The following is a 22,025-nucleotide window of genomic DNA, read 5'->3' as shown; positions in this document are numbered from 1 at the left end:
ACAGTATTGCAGTTATACCGCGGCGTGTCAGCTTAATGTGGGAGGAAAGCCTGAAGTGATGCAGGTCTCAGACGTTTACCACTTCGGTGAAACCCACGAGCACGGGTATGGGGGTGACAAACCTAGAAACATAATCGGGGCGAACCGGGATTCGAACCCGCAATCATAGGTTTCTGGCGTGTCCAAGGGACCCAACTCTGCACAGCGAATCGCGGCGCCTTAGACGACTGGGCCGCCCGTGCCCCCTTAAACATTGTAAATGGATTCCAAACTTACACATCACTCGTAGAAGGGATTTATCATTCAATGTTAAATATTTCTCAGGTTTAAACACAGATCTAATGGAAGCATAATTTGAAAGAAAGTGAGAGGATATAATACTTTCCGACCAGTCTTGAACGAAGATATTAACCAGTCATTGTTTAAAGGTAGACAGCCATGCAGCATCCCCAGCATCTTGAGCGACCCAAACATGGGAAAAACCACAAGATAATAATAGTGTTCTGACATCAGATGCCATGATTATTTAAAGATATTTAAAGATACCAGCAACCGGTAACTCTGGTAAGTGAGTGAGTGAGTTGGGTTTAACGCCGCTTTTAACAGTATTGCAGTTATATCACGGCGTGTCAGCTTAATGTGGGAGGAAAGCCCAAAGTGATGCAGGTCTTAGACGTTTACCACTTCGGTGAAACCCACGGGCACGGGTATGGTGCTGACAAACCTAGAAACATAATCGGGGCAAACCGGGATTCGAACCCACAATCATAGGTTTCTGGCGTGACCAAGGGACGCAATACATTTTCTGCCCATCAATTATCTGACTATCTGTCATTATCTGAATATTTCCATTTTGTCACTTTGTGCCCAATGAATATGTATGAGTAGCATAGCCCATAAAAGATTATACTAGCTTTACGTCTATCGTGCCAAGATCTAGTATCACAACATGCAAGACATTCAAAACAGCACGGGTATGGTGCTGACAAACCTAGAAACATAATCGGGGCGAACCGGGATTCGAACCCACAATCATAGGTTTCTGGCGTGACCAAGGGACGCAATACATTTTCTGCCCATCAATTATCTGACTATCTGTCATTATCTGAATATTTCCATTTTGTCACTTTGTGCCCAATGAATATGTATGAGTAGCATAGCCCATAAAAGATTATACTAGCTTTACGTCTATCGTGCCAAGATCTAGTATCACAACATGCAAGACATTCAAAACAGCACGGGTATGGTGCTGACAAACCTAGAAACATAATCGGGGCGAACCGGGATTCGAACCCACAATCATAGGTTTCTGACGTGCCCAAGGGACGCAACTCTGCACAGCGAATCACGGCGCCTTAGACGACTGGGCCACACGTGCCCCTCCATTTCTTCAAGCGTGCGTTAATGGCTATGGGTTTGTGGAGTGTGTTTGGTTATCAATTGCTGTTTGTTTAAGTTTGTTGCTAAACAGGCCGACCTGAACCATAGGTGAATCCAGACAGGGGGCCGGTCCAGGGGATCTACAGGTAACCTAGCTCTACATCGAAAACACAGTATGTTTCTCTCCTAAATAAAACATTGTTCTATCTTGACGTCATTTCTGGAGATTCGCACATGTGCTCGCAACTTGAGGACGTCGTTATTTTGAGAGGGGAGTCTCTTGTGTTGTTCACCATAATTATATGTAGCTGGGCAAGGCAGAAAAAACGCGATGGCCGAACGATCGCATCCCAAACCGGGAGAGATATGACAATCGGTATTGGGTGAAAAGGTACAGGTAATCGACGTGAGGATTGTGAGAATATTCATGAATGTTTTCGGGATAACTGTAGTGACGACAGAACACACAATTTCATAAAAAAATATCGTTTTTTTAATTCAGTATGTGACAGCTACATGCCAAAAAAATATTCATAGCAAAACCGCTTTTTGAGAGTGAGTTTGTTTTTGCTCTGCTTTCAGAAGTGTGGGGAATCGAACCTGGACCATCAGCAAGACAAGAGAAGGTTTTAACCACTAGGCTACCCCACTGCCTCCTCTTGTGAGAATTATCCATAATGCTGCAAACGAGTAAGTATGGTTTCAACAGAATTCCCGTGATATCACCTTGATTGGCTGGCAAGTTTGTGTTCATTGTTTAACAACAATATTCCAGTGGAGTGAGCGAGTGAGTATGGTTTTAAGCCGCTTTTAGCAATATTCCAGCAATATCACGGCAGGGGGACACCAGAAATGGGCTTCACACATTGTACCCATGTCGGGAATCGAACCCGGGTCTTGGGCGTGACGATCGAATGCTTTAACCACTAGGCTACCGGACCGCCCCTATTCCAGTGGATACAGCAGCCTGTCAGTTGAGTCCAGGGAATGATATTGTGGGCAACGTTCCATGCTGTGGTGTACAATCACATTCAGTAAACCATGAAGCAATTAGGTGAGGTGAGGTGAAAATGGGTTTAATGTCGCGTCCAAGATTATTGCACTTATATAGGGACGTGCATGCACGTGCGTGTGGCTGCTTGTACTAGTCCAGACTGATGCCGATGTATAGTGCTAGCTCACTGAGATACCATGCCCAGTTTAACATGAATACCTCACTCAGACACAGTATACTGACTCAGAGCCGACCAGTCCTTGTTTTAGCCCCTAAATGCCGAGCGTCAGACAGGGTAACAACAAGTACCATCTTTTAACGTCTTTTGGTATGACCCGGCCAGGGATCGAACCAGGACCTTCCACTCTCCCAATATTCCCGAGGCAACAGAGTTAACTAACTACAAAAGTCCAGTGTTGACCCTTGCTTAACTATGCAGGAATTATGGAGTTACAATTTGGCCTGACTAACAAGTCTTTCCTTAATCAACATCTGGTTCATAAACAACATAGTGACTGCTGTGCAGATTTTAACTGTAGGATTTGCAGAGCATGTGTACCCTCAACTGGGCAAAGGCAAATATTTTCCAAATATTTTTATGTTTTTATTCAAGGTGCTCAAGTGATTTGGTGAACTTTGCGAAATAAGACCTGTTTTATTATGATAAAGTTATTGATTATCAATGAGATCATCTTGACTTGTCCCTGCCATTTTGTTTGAGTGAGTGAGTGAGTGAGTATGGTTTTACGCCGCTTTTAGCAATATTCCAGCAATATCACGGCCGGGGACACCACAAATGGGCTTCACACATTGTACCCATGTCGGGAATCGAACCCGGGTCATCGGCGTGACGAACGAACGCTTTAACCACTAGGCTACCCGACCCCCCAAAATAAATGCAAAATATGAATGTCCAAAAGCTGCTACACCTGGACATCGTCGTAGAACCCAGGATTAAATGCTTGGTCAGTATTCATTCACACTGCATTGTCCTTCAATATAGCACGTTCTTGGAGGACAACTGCCACTGTCCGACACCGACACTGCACATACGTAACAATAACGCCCATCAGTTCTTGCCGGTGGATCCGAACCCGCCGGACCCTCTCTCCGTGTTGCCCAGCTCCTGTGAAGGTACAGAAGAAAGAAAGGTAGTTCAGTGGCCTATAGGGGATATGGAAAAGTTATCAACACAGCAGGGACGGCGAATAACCAAGAACGTTTATTACTGGTTACACATCTTTTAGAACAGGGAACTGGTTCAGCAGGCAAACCCTGAATATTGCCAAAAACATGAAACATAGAAAAGCATATACATTAAAACCCTGAAAACTCAAAATACCTTCTAATTTTGAATTTTTAAAAAGTAATTTTGACACAAATCCTAATGAAGAAAACAAGAGTCATCAGAAAGATGACATATCCCCCAGGCAGCTGTCTGTAAAGTAACCACCAGTAAATGTGCAATTCTGTATTCTGTTATTTTTTATGCAAACAAATGACAAATTACAAGAAACAATGACTAAACAAGCGTAGAGTCACAAAGTCATCTATATCCCCAGCCCATTTTAATATGTTATGGTCCCAAACCAGGTAAGTGACCCAACATTTCTTTTAGCCCATTTAAAAAAAAGCTGCAATGGAAATTCTAAAATAAACATTTCTAAAACTTATTAACTTCCTTAATATCAAATGGCACCAGTTCAGTATGTGCTTTATATATATATATATATATATATATATATATATATATATATATATATATATTATATGCAATGTTTGGCAAGACATATTTAACAGTTTATTTTTTTTACTCCATATGTGGACTCACCCTATATTACAACTTAAATCCATCTTGTTGCCATGGGAACGTAAAAAGTAAAAATTTATAAAATTCCTAAATAGCAAAGGCACAACTTCAGTATGAGACTGATAGACATGCAAAGTTTTGTTAGAAAGTTTTGAATAGGTTTTGAGTTATGCTCCGGAAACGAACTCTACCCTATAGAACCTAAGTCCAACTTGTTGCCATGGAAACGTAAAAAATAAGAATTTATAAAATTCCTAAATAGCAAAAGGCACAACTTCAGTATGTGCCTGATAGCTTTGCCAAGTTTCGATCAAATACACTGAAGGGTTTGGGAATTCTGCCCCGGAAAATGAAATGATTACTGACGGACAAACAGACTGGCTGATCGCTATATCCCCTCGCATTATATGCGGGGGGATAAATATATTCCAGGTTTTCCTGCCAATGGCACTTAGTTTGGAATTAAGATATTACAATATGCTCTCAGGAGCAAGGTGACAGCAAGTCAAATAAGTATAGAATATTACCTTCAATTCCCTCAGTTCAGGAATGTATATTCTCTCACAGATTAGCTGTGCAATACGATCACCACTGTTCACTGAAAACAAGGAAATCAACATTAGCCAAGACCAAATGCTTAGTTTGTTTGTTCTTTAACGCCACACTCAGAAATATTCCAGCCATAAGACGTCGGTCTGTAAATAATTGAGTCTGACCAGACAATCCAGTGATATGGGGGAATAGAACCCAGCCTTCATCGTGATGAGCAAACGGGCAGGTAAAATCCAATCTTGTTTCTTTACGACTCCCCCTCCCAAATTGACAAGGTGGGAAGGGAAGATTTTCGTTAATTTAATTATTTAGCAGTGGGCCTCTTGAAAATGAGGTTTACAAATTTTGAGCATAAAACCAGTTCTTTCGTGTACTTTAAAATTATTGCATTCCCTGTAGAGAGGAGACACTTATCTGAATGCTTTGCAGATTCCCACCCGCTTATGTTTACTGGCAAAATGAAAACTACAATTAGCGTGAATGTATACAACTATTTGTCCTTCTGAAGGTGAGTTAGCACTTCTCTGACATCTTCCTGAGGCAAGGGAATTAGCTGACTATAAAAGTCCAGTTTCTACCCTTGCTAAACTAGGCTTGAATTATGGAGTTATTCTGGACTAATGAATCTATGCATAGTCCAATTACAATTGTGAAACGAAATCTATATCCGATTGATGAACAAATGGGTGTTGACGGATCTTTTCTAAGTCTTTTCATGTTTTACATCAAGATGCTCAAGTGATGTAACTCATTACGCAAGGTAAGACCCATTTCATTACAATAAAGATCTTGATTACCGATATCGTCTTGATTGGGCGTCGCTATTTGTTTGAAGCAAATGCAAGTGATGTAAGAGTGGAATCTGATTGTAAATGGGAGAGACATAACTCGAAATAGCCACTGGTGGCGCTGCGAATAAAACCACGAAATTTCAGCCTAGGTGGAAACTTGACTTTTATAGTCAGTTAACTATCTAGCCTCAGCATGCTCAGGAAGATGGTTTTTTTAATAAGAAACACAAAAAAACGCCATAAAATGTTTCAAGAGGTCGAACTGACTTTCAAAGCAAAACTTTATCAGCCTTATATGCAAGAAGAAAGCCAAGGTGAAAAGTTGTTTTCTAACAGTTGTTAATTTTTTTTAGATCATTTAATGCCTGAAATTCATACTGTATTTTAACAAGCCTAACTCCTATAGGAGTAAGGACTACATTGTACTACCAGTACATTGCAATACTCCTTTCAAACAATGAATATTGCATTACGAAATTACAGCCTTGGTGGAAACTGCACTTTTATTGCAATATATTATCAATGTTATAGTACATTGGGTAAAGATATAAGACAACTTGAAGTACACGTATAGTTATTGTTTAACCAAAACCAGTTTTATAGTAGTAGCCCACGGCAATACCAAGCCTCAATTTAAAATGGATTCTCCATTCAGACAGTATTTTTAACCAGTCCTTGCCATCACGCCCACCCCCCCCCCCAAAATAATTATTGCCAAGCGCCAGGCAGGGTAACAACAAGTACCACAACTTGGGATCCATTGCCATGGAGACGTCAAAATGTGACTGAAACAGGCACATAGTGTGGAACAAAGTCCCTCTTTAAATAAAAAAATTGACGTTGTTTTAAGTCTTGCCTCTGAAATCTTCTTTACTGAAGTTGAACATAACAACGCCAACATTCCCTCTGTAGTCCTGGTCAATAACACCAGCTGAAACAAATAGCATGTACATGATGTATACAACACCAGCTGGAATTTATTAACATGATTAAACAACAGTTTGTTGTTTAACGCTACACACAGCAATATTCCAGCTATATGATGGCAGTCTGTAAATAATCAAGCCTGGACCAGACAATCCAGTGATTGGGATAGGATGACATGCATCAACCAAGTCAGCGAGCCTGACCACCCGATCCTGTTAGTCGCCTCTTAAGCATAGTCACCTTTGACAGCAAGCATGGAAGTACTTCTGTGGGTTTCTAGAGTGCTAGACCTGAATGTAATTGTGGCAAATCATGACAACCAGGGATAATTCTAGGGGGGGGGGGGGGGGGGGGGTCTTGTGTTTTAGCCCCTAAATTTGAAAAAAAGGCCAACATTTTCAAATACGTTGGGACATTTTAACATTTAACCGTACCTATGGAATATTTGAAATTTTCACATAAAGAGTACTGTTAGAAAATTCCTAGAATGAACGCTGGACCCCCATTAATTTTGAACACTGCATGTGATTCTGACATCCCTCAGCAGTTGCACACAACAGTATCTTACAAATACGTGTCATTTGTTTATTAAAGACAATCGAAATGAATACTTACTAGCCTTCAAATTCACCCTACACTGGATCCAGTACATATTTTCCCAAACAATTTCCAGTCATTGTTCATTCAAGGTCTTGTCGGAAATTCCACACATTAACCATTGTTGAGATACTGTAAATTACCATTTGTAAGAGGGTTGCCGTACTCGGCAATATTCCAGCAGTCTATAAATAATAGAGCCTGGACCAGACAATCCAGTGACTGACATCATGAGCATCGATCCATGCAATTGGAATCGATTACATGCATCAACCAAGTCAGCGAGCCTGACCACCCGATCCCATTAGTTGCCTTTTAAGACAAGCATAGTCACCTTTTACAGCAAGCATGGGTTGCTGAAGACCTATTCTACCCCAGATCTTCACGGGTCCATCTATCGATGATGTACTCACCTCCTACATCAATAAAATGTTTGGCTGCCAGACCAGACCGTGGAGCTGAAACACACGACACAGACCATACACAAACATTTCTCTTAATGACAAACATGATAATGTGATGTGATGTGTTTTATGACAGAGGAAGTCAGCAATCTTTGATGCACAACACTGGAATTGCAACATATGCGTTCATTGTTGTTTGTTTGTTAAACGCCACACACAGCAATATTCCAACTATATGACGGCAGTCTGTAAACAATGGAGTCTGGACCAGACAATCCAGTGATTGATGTCATGCATCATTGGTTGGTTGGTTTGTTTTACGCCGCACTCAGCAATATTCCAGCTATATGATGGTGGTCTGTAAACAATCAAGTCTGGACCAGACAATCCAGTGATTGATATCATGAGCATTGATCTACGCAGATGGGATATGATGACATGCATCATTGGTTGGTTGGTTGGTTTGTTTTACGCCACACTCAGCAATATTCCAGCTATATGACAGCGGTCTGTAATAATCGAGTCTGGACCAGACAATCCAGTGATTGATATTATGAGCATTGATCTACACTAATGGGATATGATGACATGCATCAACCACGCCAGCAAGCCTGACCACCCGAACCCGTTAGTACATCTTACGACAAGCATAGTCGCATCATACAGCAAGCATGGGTTGCTGAATTGCTGAAGACCTATTCTAACTCAGATCTTCACAGGTATGGTCTGTAAACAATCAAGTCTGGACCAGATAAGTCAGTGATTGCAGTTGTCACAATCCACGCCTTTGAGGGACAATGACACGATCAACCAAGTCACTGAACCTGACCACAAGATTTAGTTGCCTCTTACAAACAGAATAGGCTGCTGGGGGCCAAGTCTAACCCTGAAATCCCAATTGTTTGTATGTGGTGAAAAATGTTGTTTGTTTGTTGTTAACGCCGCACTCAGCAATATTCTAGCCATATGACGGCGGTCTGTAAATAATGAAGTCTGGACCAGACAATCCAGTGATTGACATAAGCATCGATCTACGCAATTGAGATCAATGACATGTATCAACCAAGTCATCGAGCCTGACCACCCGATCCCGTTAGTCACCTTTTACGGCAAGCAAAAAATAATCATGTCTGGACCAGACAATCCAGTGATTGTCATAAGCATCGATCTACGCAATTGAGATCAATGACATGTATCAACCTGACCGTTAGTCGCCTTTACCGACAAGCACAGTCATCTTTAACGGCAAGCATGGTTTGCTAAGAACTATTCTTCCCTGGATCTTCACGGGTCTAGTGAAAATGACACCAGTGAGTGAGTGAGTGAGTGAGTGAGTGAGTGAGTGAGTTGGGTTTAACCCCGCTTTAAACAATATTCCAGTTATATCACGGCATGTCAGTTTAATGTGGGAGGAAAACCCGAAGTGATGCAGTTCTCAGACGTTTACCACTTTGGTGAAATCCACGAGCACGGGTATGGTGCTGACAAACCTAGACACATGATCAGGGTAAACCGGGATTCGAACCCACAATCATAGGTTTCTGACGTGCCCTAGGAACGCAACTCTGCACAGCGAATCGCGGCGCCTTTGACGACTAGGCCACCAGTGCCCCTATGACACCAGTAGGGTGTGCATATGTCTATCATCCACAAACCAGGAATAGTACTTTATTCCTAGGGTGCCGCGCAATAGGGCTGGGACAATGACAAATTTACTACCCAGGTACCTCACACCCTATTACCCGTCCCTACCCAGGCACGCGCTGTAGTCTCAACAGTTGGCTACAAAATGTCCAAATGGGAAAAGTCTGATATGATCATGATCTGATCATGCATACACTGAAGTTGTTAGCACTTTTTCCTTACTCGAATATATAACCTTGCTTAGTGAGAAAGAAATGTGAACCTTAGCTATACTTGCAGTGTAACCATGGAGTTTTATTGTTGATGTCATTAAACATCGTATCACGTGATGAACCACGGCCCGGGGAGTCTTGTGGGTACCTGGGTACATCCATTTTGTTCATCAGTTTCCATGTGAGTGCTTATTACGGCAAATACGGTAGCAGAAATCCTCAAGGACCTAGGGCACCCCAATAATTATTTAACTCTCATAACAAAGAATACGAGTTGAGTTAGTTAGTGTGGATTCCGACATACCAACTCTGCCATATGACCCATCTGGAACAGCAATTTGGATGTCTGTCTTGGCAATGATCTTGTCTCCTGCCGGGATCACGTAGTCATAGGCACTGAAATTAGGTGATTCAATTACAATGAAGCTTTAACTGGTCTTCTGCTATAGCTCTGATCATGCTGATGGGTACTCAAAAATGAAAAACGTGTGTACAGCTGATTGCTGTGTCCAGCTTAGTTTACAAGAAAATACACAAGGTAATCTTAATCCCTGGATATAAAACAATGCATAGTAGAACAAAAAATACAAATTAAACGGTAAATCAACATGTCTGGTAATTTTTTATCTCAAATTTCGAATTTGTACTGACAAAGTTTCTCATCACCCGTTCGTTTGCCGGACTTCGCTGAAAGGATACGGTGTAAATTTTTTCTGCGCATAATATTCACATTTCTTTTTTTCCAAAATATTGAATCCGCTAGAGGGGGGTGTGCATTATACATGGGTGTGCACTACACTCAAGAAAATACGGTAATTTGAACTGACTCTAGTCCTACAAAATGAGGCCAAAATTACAAAGTTGCTGACCAGGGGAGAAAACTCTCATATCCCCTACTCGAACAAACTTGATGCAGATATCATCATGGAAGAGAAATGGCAGTGTCAGGATGATAGACAGTGACATTGAATCCAATAGGTCTAAATTAATTATGTATATATATGTGTACATATATTACCTCATTTTTTTTGCTGTTTGTGTGTGTGTGTGTGTATATATATATATATATGTGTGTGTGTAAAATATAAAAAGAAATTCCATATGTGCAATAGACCGAACATGTAATCTACTGCTTCATTTCAAGTCTTTCCATAGAATTGCCAAATAATCCTCGACTTCAGTTGTATTCATATTTTAATTTATTTCCTACATGGTCTGGGAGGCGGTGTATGGATGCTTTTAGACGGGATGATGCTAGAAAAAGAGAAAGAAAAAGTGTTACTCATGCAGCATATTAGAATGTAAACTTAAGTAACCGTATATGGATATTTTATGGACGTTTTATTTGCACTATTATATGCTTTATACATGTATGTTAACCGGAAATGATGATCAGAATTAACTGCCCCTGATGTTTGAATATATGTGTCTGTTGACATTCATGCATCGTCGATGTCAGACATGTGTACGGCTCTGTGAATAAATCTTTCATCCAACGAGAGTAGTTGAAGCCACTATCAAACAAAAGGTAAGAAGTATGGCAAATTCAACAGGTTATGGGCCCAGGCAACGTTTGCTGTTTGATGGAGATGAAACAAACTACGAATTATGGGAAGTAAAATTTCTTGGACATATGAGATTGCAGAAACTTTATGGGTGTGCACTACACTCAAGAAAATACGGTAATTTGAACTGACTCTAGTCCTACAAAATGAGGCCAAAATTACAAAGTTGCTGACCAGGGGAGAAAACTCTCATATCCCCTACTCGAACAAACTTGATGCAGATATCATCATGGAAGAGAAATGGCAGTGTCAGCATGATAGACAGTGACATTGAATCCAATTCAACAGGTTATGGGCCCAGGCAACGTTTGCTGTTTGATGGAGATGAAACAAACTACGAATTATGGGAAGTAAAATTTCTTGGACATATGAGATTGCAGAAACTTTATAATGTGATTGTAGCACCCGAGGAAGGTGCGGGAACAGCCGCTAAAAATGCTGATGCTTTCGCTGAGTTGGTTCAGTGTTTAGATGACAGAAGTATGGCGAATTCAACACAGCATATAGACCTATTACCTCTTTGATCACAATCACAGTTGGGGGAATATGATAAAGTTTTCAAAGTTTTTACCTGTACAAATCATAGCCCGCAGCATATTTTGATCCTCTGGTTGGTGCACGGCCATTCTCTGTCAGTTTGGCAAACTGGAGCGTGACATTGTCGGTGGGCATTTTGCAGAACTGATTTGACGGAGGCCTTGTCACGACTGCCCTCAACTTTGGCGGTAGATGAATAATTCTAATCTGGCGCCAAAAGAGGCGCTGACCAATCATGTTTTGAGAGCGCACAGATAGGAATTCTAAAAATAGAAACACATGCCTATGAAGCCACTATAGCTGGGCCCCGTCTCTAATATCACAATATACGAGCCGGTACAGGCCAATGAGACGATGGCTGTGAACGCCTTCGAAATATTAGACATACACTATGTTAGGTAATGTTTCATTGGTCGCTATTTTTAGATAAAAAGTTACTCCAAAAATCTAAGATAGATACGTCACTATCCATTATTCTAAACAAGCAAACAGACCCCAACATAGCCCAAACCATACATTCACGAGACTTGGCCAAATTGGTGTCACATCTACACAGACGAATCTTCAGATCAGATCTCCAATCACACAGGTTTCGGAGGACACGTCTCAAAACCAAACAAACAAACCAAATCTTTTTTCAGTGGCATAAATTTAGAAGTTGGTGTGATGAAGTAAGACGACCACTTGCTTGATAAAGGTGTTAGGATCTACACCGAAACGTCGCACTAATTGCAATAAAGAAGTTGTTCATCCATAGAACTCGTCTTACTTTGAACCAAAACTTACCGACTCCCAAACAACCAATCCATATTTACAGCATGGCCACAACCCTCCACAACCAACAAACTACAAACCATCAAAACATCCTCATCTAACAGACTCCCTCGGTGGTCTACAGGCACTCCAAAATAACACCTTAAAAACCACCCAAACATTAATTAACCAAATACTCAAAAGCACAAGCGAACTAACTAAAGCTGGGAAAAACATACAATTTACAAACAAAAAATCTTTAAAAAATGGCAAACCAACTCAGACTGTCAATTAAATTAGGAAAATATTAAAAAAAACTTAACCAAACCAAAAGTACTACACCCCTCCCAAAAAATAGACAGGGTCATAACAAAGCTCCAGGCCACACAAAACTAAATCACCAGCTTAAAAAACTTAAACGACACGCAACAAGAACCTGCCCATACACTGCACCCAACAAGAAACCCCACAACACCCTCTTATACACTGCACCCACTACAAGACACAGAACAACTCTACAAACCACACTAAACCTACAGCAAGGACTAACTCTAGAGACACTCCTGAACCCATTAAATAACGTAATGCATTTCAAAGCTCTAGGTGTATACCTAATTAAAACAGATCTATTAAACCGCATCTAAAAACCATCCAACTCACTTACCCACCCAAAACTACATAAACAAACAACCATCCACCCCACACGGCTCTCTTAGTCCCTCCCTACCCTTGCATCCATACCAAATCTCCCAATTACAACATAAGCAACCCTTAAACGAGAAAAAAATATTTATTATACACTTGCCGGAAAACTTTGAGCGAATAAAATATTCTCAGGTATTTGAACGAGATACGCATGTTGGAAATTTGTATATGTCAATCTCATTAAAATCAGATCTTAGTTCTCGCTACCGCTAAACAAACTTTGTTTAGCGATAGCGAGAACTGAGGTCTGATTTTAATGAGATTGGTATATGTCGACATATGTAGAGCCACGCATAGATGTACAATATAAATGTCGCATAGAAAATATTACTAACTTTGCTATTCCATTCCATGACGTCAAAAATGTTTATGTTTACGTGGGTTGGTGTTCCATTTAAGGAATAAGGAATAACTCGTAATATATATGATGTGACTCTGCTGACAAAATAGAAATGTATCGTACGAATAAGCTGGGCCCCGTCTCTAATATCACAAGTTGACGACGCGAATAGGAAGCCGGGAACCAGCTTAGGTGCGTAACTCTACCAGTACTTCCGGTAAATATAAACAACATGCCTTTAGTAGTTTTGTGTGGTTTTCCATCAAGTGGCAAGACTAGGCGAACACATGAATTGAAGAAACATGTAGAAACAAATTACCCCAAAAAGAAAATTCACATTGTAAGCGATCATAACAATGGAGTTGAGAGAAATTCGGTTTATGCAGGTACGGTGACATTTTCAACAAAACATCATCATCAAAATACCACTACCAGTGTCGGAATCGTTATGAAAATGTTACGATATGGCATCTTGAAAAAACCTAACACTGAATGTTTCCGTTATTATTATCACCATGACAACACGTTGATATTGTGCTTACAGAGTCCAGTCGAGAGAAAGAGGTTCGGGGATCGCTAAAGTCAACAGCTCAGAGGTGTGTGCACGTCGTTTCCGCAGCCTGTCGCTAAGTGAAGCATCACTAAAATCATCTGTTCCATTCTGACACGAAATAAGGCTAGACTATTTTGTTTGTTTTGTTTGTTGTTTAACGCCTCACTCAGCAATATTCCAGATATATGAGTGTGGTCTGTAAATAATCGAGTCTGGACCAGACAATCCATTGATTGACATCATGTGCATCGATCCACGCAATTGTGATACAATGACATGAATCAAGTCAGCGAGCCTGACCACGCGATCCCGTTAGTTGTCTCTTACGACAAGCATAGTCGCCTTTTACGGCAAGCATGGGTTGCTGAAGACCCCGGCTCTTCGTGGGTCCAAGTCATTTGAGAAAAAACAAAGAAATTTGATATTGTGGTTGTTTTTAGATTTTGTCTCTGATAAGTATCTGGATACCAAGTTTTTTCTACTTAAATGGAAAAATGCCAAAAATAGATGTCCAATTAATCAAGTTACACTGTTCTTTCATGATGTTTCAGTCTTGTCACTGAAAAACATCATCTTTACCAGCTAAAAAAATATGTATAACAGTCTTATAATGTGGTCATGATTTGATTGTAAAAAATGTTCAGAAAGGGCTTTTGATTGGTTGTTGATTTCAGGTTTATGAGCAGGTGTCTGTGAGTGAGTTGGGTTTTAACACCAGAGCTCGAGACAAACTGTGTATTTGCATAAAATACGCTTAAATAAGCTGAAATACACTGACAAATAAAATCCAAGCATATCAAATACGCAACAGAAACTATAAATACGCTATTGAAATAAGCATATATTACAACTATTAGATAAAACAGTTGCGTATATTACAACGGTTAGATAACATGATTGTGTATCAGCCAGTCGCAAAATTCACTTACCGACAGTTACATTAGGAAAATCTTGTGCGATAATAATACTTATAGATGCCATTTAAAAAGCACTAGTCTATGTATAGGTTGTATTTTTAAGAGTCGCGGATTGGTGATTAAAAGAATACCGCCTTTCTTACTACTGGGTATGTTAAGTTTTGCAAACAAAAAAATTCTTTCCAGAGAGGAATCTGCAAGCAGATGCATACAGATACACTACATTGCATGGATCGATGCTCATGATATCAATCACTGGATTGTCTGGTCCAGACTCGATTATTTACAGACCGCTGTCATATAGCTGGAATATTGCTGAGTGTGGCGTTAAACAAAAAACAAACAAACAAAATCATAGGTGGAACTAAATTAATTCCTTAGTGAAACACAAGCCGGGTTTAGACCCGGCTTTACTACAACCAAAAATATATTTACGTTACAAGCTCTGTGTTCTAAAAATCAATATGTTGGCGCCAAAAAAAAGTTTTTATTGCGGCTTCATAGACTTTAAGATAGTCTGTCTTACAGACCCTGATATATCAAATACAGCCCATGCAAGTCTATAATGTTTGGCAAGTCTAGATTACTGTTTCTGAAAATGAAGAGAGTCACCGGGCTCCCTTTTATTATATTTTTTATTAAGATAACTGAACAACTTTTTTTTTGTACGATATGTTCATTTCTGAGACTAGATGTTACTCTAACTTGAAGAAGGCATTCGACCTATTTGAGGTTAAACAACAAACAAACAAAAACAAAACATACTCAGGGATGATGCTTGTGAATCCGTACTGACACATTTTGTCTTTTCAGATTACTGAACAAAGAGGACGTGGTCATACTTGACTCCTTGAACTACATAAAGGGTAGGTTGGGGCAGACAACACGGAAACTGAACTGTTTCATGCTTCGATTCATTTTGTTAATAATGTGTGAGGTGAGATTGGTTTGTTGTTTAACGCAGCACACAATATACCAGCTATATGACGGCGGTCTGTAAATGATCGAGTCTGGAGCAGACAATCCAGTGATTGATATCATTAGCATCTATCCACGCAATTGGGATACGATGACATACATCAACCAAGTCAGCAAACCTGACCACCTGTCCTGTTAGCCGCCTCTTACAACAAGCATAGTCGCCTTTTACAGCAAGCATGCGTTTCTGAAAATCTATTCTACCCCAGATCTTCACAGGGTAAAAAAGGAGATCAAATCATACTGGTTTTATCATGAACTACAATTTTTACAGGAATGCATAGCCAAATTTTATATAGATATAAATACAATCTCACCAAACTAGGCACATCAGGTTAGGCCACGTGAGTCCGCTTCTAGACGGCTGGTATGAGGTGTTTAGAAACAGCTGCCAGTCAATTCATGTCTGTAACCACTGTGGCATGTCTTCTTGTATTTAACAGGTTTAAAATACAAATGTGAAAGTTTTTCTATATACTTTGCCTGAGATGTTGTTTCTTGAGCGTTATTATCATTTGGTGTTTCAGGTTTCCGATATGAGTTGTACTGTGTCACGAAAGCCTGCCACACACCACACAGTGTTGTAAGTGAAATGGCAATACTTTCAATTATTAATTATTAGGCTAAAAAAATAATAATCTTGGTTCTCAGGCACCGTCCGCATCATCATTAAGTCAGCATGTTTCGTTTTTGTTTCAATTTTCATTTCTAAAAATAAAATCGTTATACTTAAAAGTATGTGATCCATTACAGTATGCAATTCCTTCCCTTTACATGCACAATGCCTTACTGCGCATCTTGTGTTATGGTCATGGTGATAGGAGTTTGTATGCTTGTTTATGTAGGGAGGCCCTTTCCCAGGTTGATGGTACACAACTGCTTACTTGGTTACTTACTAGTTTGTACAAGCAAACCCCCAGCCTGTACTATAATTCTAAAGTCTTTGCCTGAGAACAAATTCTTTCATTTTTTTAATCCTTAATAACAATCACTGATACAGCTTTTTGGAAATGACACCCTTGACATATAAAAAAGATAAATGCTAATAGATATGAAAATAATTTGGTTTTTGTTATATTTTTTATACAACTACATGATTAAAATACTTCAAATGGGGTAATGGGGTCGGGTATGGAGGGAAGGGGAGGGGGGGTGCACTTCTGGATCTGTGTGATACAATCCTCACCTAAGCAGTTCCAACTCGCCTCTACCATGTCTAGGTAATGTTGAGAGTCAAAAACTAAATGAAATTCATTTTCAGATATTCTGTGATATCAGCTCGGAGCGTGCGTCAGAGTTCAATCTGCAGCGAGATGAGCCAGAAAGATACACCCAGGACATGTAAGGCTCCTACACATCGGCCGCCGAAATGGGCGAATGTCAAATATTATTGCAGCAAATTTAGCCGTCCTTATGATTTAAGTTTTATTCCACATTTTAAAAAATTAGTGCCAGAACTTTAGACCAAGTTGAAAACAAAAGTCTTATGTTGGCTTCTATAGTTTGATTGTTTGTTTTTTGCTTGTTTACATTGCAGTCAGCAATATGACGGCGGCCCAGTGTTTGAGATTATGAACAATGATTGACCCTGTTTGGAGTTGGATGACACGATCAAACAAGTCCAAAAGTCTTACCACCCGATCCACATCAATATATTTGCCTCTTATAATCTGACGTAGGTCTTCAGCAACGCATGCTTGTCGTAAATGGTGACTATGCTTGTCATAAGAGGCGACTAAGGGGATCGGGTGGTCAGGCTAGCTGACTTGGTGGATGCATGTCATCAATCCCAAATGCGTGGATCGATGCTCATGATGTCAGCCACTGGATTGTCTGGTCCGGACTCGATTATTTTACAGACCGCCGTCATATAGCTGGAATATTGCTGAGTGTGGCGTTAAACAATAAACAAACAAACAAAGTATCGTCACTCTGTATCATGATACAAATCATATCGATACAAGACGATACTCTAATATCCAATAATAGTTTGCCTGGCCCAGGTGAAAAAGCTGCTGGTGAATGTTTCATGGCACAATGGTATGTTCCAGCTTTGATGGGCTGGTGATGAGGTTTGAGTCCCCCAACTCCAGTACAAGATGGGACAGTCCTCTGTTTGTAGTCCAAGTGGAAGACGACCTCCCCGCTGTACAAATCTGCCAGGCGCTGTTTGACCGGAAGCCACCGCCCCCAAACCAGTCGACACAGTCGGTAAGTGTGCCAAAGACATTCTCAGATTGTTTGTTTGTTTGTTTTTAACGCCGCCCTTGGCAATATTCCAGCTATATGACGGCGGTCTGTAAATAATCGAGTCTGGACCAGACTATCCAGTGATTGACATCATGAGCATCGAACAACGCAATTTGGATTGATGACATGCATCAACCAAGTCAGAGAACCTGACAACCCGATCATGTAAGTCACCTTTTACGACAAGCAGAGTCACCTTTTACAGCAAGCAGGGGCTGCTATTCCACCCCGGACCTTCACGTGTCTTCTCAGATTGTTTGTGGACTTCCTGTATACACCGTATTAAGTGCTCTGCTCCAGCAAGTGACTCCTGACCAAATTCTTGACCGATGTTAGTATTATTTATTTATTGGTGCCCCCCTATGAAGACCACTCACTCACACAGGCAGTGCAATTTGCGATGCTCATGATGTCAATCACTGGATTGTCTGGTCCAGACTGGATTATTCAAAAATTGCTTTCATATACCTGGAATATTGCTGAGTGTGGCTTAAACAACAAACAAACAAATGTTATGACTAAAATTCTCTTTAAAGCAGCGTTAAACCCAACTCACTCACTGTTCCAGCAACCTCTCTCCTCCACTAACTTCCTGTATGAACTGGACCGCATCACCCAGGAAACACTCACTGTAAGTAACCATGACAACACAAATATTTACCCAGAAACAAAGAGACCTTTTCTATTGAATGTGTACTAAATTAGTCAAGAAGTTTGAATCGTCCCTTTTTGCATTCAGAAAGGAATATGAATGTCATTGAACTTGACTTATATTGAAATAACATGTGTGTGATGAAAAGTCTTACAACTCATCATTACTCAAAAAGTAAAAGTATAAAATTGTAGAATAATTAGATTTAGCTGCTGGTTAAAATTTTGTCATGAACATTTACTTCAAGTCTCCTTTATTGAATATTTGAATCAGGTCACTTCAGCTTGTAGTCTTCTGCATCAAACTGCCTGAAATTGTCTTTTGGCCTCATTTTAGTAGGTTTAAGCGTGAATATATGGAGCTTTAAGACCAAAGACAATTTGACTAAACTCTGGCTTCGTACTAGTTGCTGAAGTTTTGGGCTGCTTCATTGTGTAAACCTGTATCATTCCTCCATGTCAGAATGACGAGATCTGATTGGTCCATGTGACCTTGATAAAATACTGTGTAACCCGCCTTGGAGGGGAATAAATTTCTCAGTGAGCAAATTATACCCCACCATGAGCAAATCAGGCTGCACGCTTCAAAGCAAAGAGCAGCTTGATTTTTCCGAGACAATAGAAGTCACGTGACATAGCACAAGGTTATCTCAAGTCAATCGAACACCTGTTTTCTATCAATTTTGAAGTTGTTTAAAGTGTTTTACAATATAATAAAACGTGTCGGTAAGATAATTTTGTTGTAGCAGGATCACTCGGGGTGCATGGAGTTTCATGCATCCCACGTTAGGTTTTAACCCCTCGCCTCCGCGGGACACGTAAACCCCATGTTCCCCTTGTGATCCTGCTACAATTCATGGTATTGACATCAGGAAGACTTTTCCCTCTCTGGGAAAACACAAGTTTAATAGAGAGTTCCTGATTTTCAGGCCATGATGGAAGCACAGAAGATGGGTCTGCCTGGAGACAAGATCACCATCCCCGGCGCCACGGAGAAAGTATCCTTCCTGTTCCATCATCACCAATATCTCTTTCAGATGGAGATTCACACTCGGTACTGCTCCAGCTGAAGGATGGCGGCAACCAGACAATTCAGTGATTGAAATTACAGGCAAATATCAGTGTGCGATATATAGAGAATCTCACCCGTGTGTCTTTTGATATCAAATATATCAACACGAGTTGATAAAAGTGGAAAAACTCCAAGGCTTGCCGAGGATTTTTTTCTACTTTTATCAACGAGTGTTGATATATTTGATATCAAAACACACGAGGGAGAGATTTTATTTATCATCCAACATCATTCTTCCAACTTTTTCTGTTTGTAGAAAGTAATAAGTAGTGTCTAAGTGTAAAAAGTACTGCTAACAGCTTCAGTAGCAGAGCCATTGGTGATGTCATTTGATTGTGACGTCATGGTAACCAATGACGTCACAATGGTCTGCAAAGCATTGTGATGCAATTTCATTGCAGCGATATCTACAGTATAGATATCGCTTGACCTCACTTAAAGGGCAAGTTCACACGGAAATGAACCATTTTTTCTTGTACTTTTTCCACATTAAAAGTGTTAACATAGAAGTATCATAGACAAAAATATAAAAACATCATATTTAATTAACATATTTATTGCACTAAAACGATTTATATTTTTCACATTTACCAAGTGTTCTATTTCCATAACAAAAACACCATGGCTTATGCCCCTTGCAATATGACGTCATTGGTGCCAATTGATAAACATTATGACGTCATCATGCTTTGTTAGAGCCGCTTCACGTGGTGTAGGTACAGTTTTGTGATTCTAGCATCTCAGATGCCAGCCAAAATTGTGTTATGCTGAGTCACCACTGCGCCGGAGTTTGTCGTAGACCATGTTGTTTTACCGCAAACTGGTCCTTGATATCTTTTGCGTTGAGAATAGACAGGGACCCAGTTGAATTGGCACCAATTACGTCATAATCTAAGGGGGATAACTCAGGCCTATTTCGCTCGTAAAACGAAGGCCTCATAACGGCATATCACTTTCACACTATTGTGAGCTTCCTACTTTCACTGTGAAAAAAAAATGAGTGTATATTTTCAAACACAGATACTAACTAATTCTAAAATTGCGTTTTGTTTAGAAAAAGAAAGAAAGTGATTTTTGCGTGTACACTTCCCCTTTAAGCGATATCTCCTGTGGGAGCCAGTTTTGGATGATAAAAGTTTTCATCAGACGAGACCCATGTTTTTGCTACAAGCCAATTTCAGATTTAGGTAGCCAGTTTTTTTATTCATCCAAATAGAAGGAGATACTAGAGAGGGGAGATATTTCAAGTTTGACCAAGGTTAGGCTTAAAAAAATAAAAGAACTGGTTCTCAAAGAAAAATATAAATGTGGGCTTGTTTAACTAGTACCATCAACCTGGGAAAGGGCCTCCCTACATAAACAAGCATACAAACTCCTATTGCCGCCATGACCATGACACGAGATGCGCAGTAAAGCAGTGTGCATGTAAAGGGAAGTAATTGCTGCTATTTTGGATCACATTTGTTTTTAACCACAAGGCTACCCGACCACCCCTCTCACACTGGGAGATCCATTTGAGCTACACTGGGTAATTAGCAGAGCGTTTGTTACACTATCGGTTTAAACAAAATTTTCATGCATATTTATATGTAAACAACTCAAAATTAATTAGGTCATGGTGATATGGTTTGCTTATTTTATGCAAATATGCAGCTTATCAGGAGTTCTGGTGTTCTGGTATGGGGGGGCGGTCGGGTAGCCTAGTGGTTAAAGCGTTCGCTCACGCTGAAGACCCGGGTTCGATTCCCGACATGGGTACAATGTTTGGAACCCATTTCTGGTGTCCCCCACCGTGATATTGCTGGAATATTGCTTAAAGCAGTGTAAAATCAAACTCACTCACTCACTTATATCCTTTGAACCCAGTGGGACCTCATACTGGTCGAATGTAATGCTGATATTACTGGAATACAGATCAGAGGTTTAACCGCAATGTCCTAGAATTACTTTTGATCAATGTCTGATTAGTTATGGAGTTATTCTGTGTACATACAGGCAATTGTAAGACAAATTCTATTTGAGATCAGATTTGAATTCAAAATATCTCACCAAAATTGGAATTGTTTGATTTCCTTAGTAAGACCAGATAGAGCTAACCAGAACAATAACTCTGTCAGAGTTGCATCGGCAGCGCCGTCAGTTTATCACCTACACTAAGATGCACCCAGTGGAGGATACAGCACGCCTAGCAAACATGTTCGTACAATACCTCAACAACAGTCTCAGGTGACCCCAGCCTTTCTCATGAAGATGTGACTGTCTAAATTTTATTTGTAAATATAATTTGTAAATAAAATTTTCTTTTAGAAAGTGAGAATATGTCTTGTCATTTGCCAGTTTTCACTTCTGTTTGTTCATGTGTAGGGTGTTTTTGTATGTTATTTAATGCTGCC

General features: G+C 40.1%; 2 protein-coding genes across 2 annotated transcripts; one reads left to right on the top strand and one right to left on the bottom strand.

Annotated features, from left to right (window-relative positions):
• Positions 1-1,874: 1,874 nt before the first annotated feature.
• Positions 1,875-13,832, bottom strand: LOC139460774 (deoxyuridine 5'-triphosphate nucleotidohydrolase-like). The gene is made up of 7 exons (XM_071242244.1): positions 13,754-13,832; positions 11,448-11,676; positions 9,616-9,707; positions 7,465-7,509; positions 6,384-6,458; positions 4,712-4,782; positions 1,875-3,500 (listed from the first exon to the last, which is right to left on the bottom strand). Exons 2-7 carry the CDS (start codon positions 11,648-11,650, stop codon positions 3,444-3,446), a joined length of 543 nt encoding a protein of 180 aa, XP_071098345.1. The 5' UTR covers positions 11,651-11,676; positions 13,754-13,832; the 3' UTR covers positions 1,875-3,443.
• Positions 13,439-21,942, top strand: LOC139460775 (protein KTI12 homolog). Its single transcript, XM_071242246.1, has 9 exons — positions 13,439-13,597; positions 13,756-13,807; positions 15,495-15,547; positions 16,187-16,242; positions 16,921-17,000; positions 17,711-17,870; positions 18,478-18,540; positions 19,490-19,558; positions 21,719-21,942. Exons 1-9 carry the CDS (start codon positions 13,444-13,446, stop codon positions 21,860-21,862), a joined length of 831 nt encoding a protein of 276 aa, XP_071098347.1. The 5' UTR covers positions 13,439-13,443; the 3' UTR covers positions 21,863-21,942.
• Positions 21,943-22,025: the final 83 nt, after the last annotated feature.

This window comes from Haliotis cracherodii, unplaced genomic scaffold (genome assembly GCF_022045235.1).
Source record: "Haliotis cracherodii isolate W230 unplaced genomic scaffold, xgHalCrac1.p SCAF_14, whole genome shotgun sequence".
Classification (NCBI taxonomy): domain Eukaryota; kingdom Metazoa; phylum Mollusca; class Gastropoda; order Lepetellida; family Haliotidae; genus Haliotis; species Haliotis cracherodii.
Note: the sequence above shows the minus strand (reverse complement) of the source record. Positions and strands in the feature narration are given on the sequence as shown.

Bases quoted from the DNA above. Each gene is read 5' to 3' on its own strand.
- LOC139460775 (XM_071242246.1), top strand. From the start codon at position 13,444: ATGCCTTTAGTAGTTTTGTGTGGTTTTCCATCAAGTGGCAAGACTAGG. The intron at 13,598-13,755 runs GTACGGTGACAT...TTGTGCTTACAG, and splicing joins GAGAAATTCGGTTTATGCAG to AGTCCAGTCGAGAGAAAGAG. The intron at 15,548-16,186 runs GTAGGTTGGGGC...TTGGTGTTTCAG, and splicing joins CTCCTTGAACTACATAAAGG to GTTTCCGATATGAGTTGTAC.
- LOC139460774 (XM_071242244.1), bottom strand. From the start codon at position 11,650: ATGATTGGTCAGCGCCTCTTTTGGCGCCAGATTAGAATTATTCATCTA. The intron at 9,708-11,447 runs GTAAAAACTTTG...ACCTAATTTCAG, and splicing joins GCGGGCTATGATTTGTACAG to TGCCTATGACTACGTGATCC. The intron at 6,459-7,464 runs GTGAGTACATCA...TATTTGTTTCAG, and splicing joins ACATTTTATTGATGTAGGAG to CTGGTGTTATTGACCAGGAC.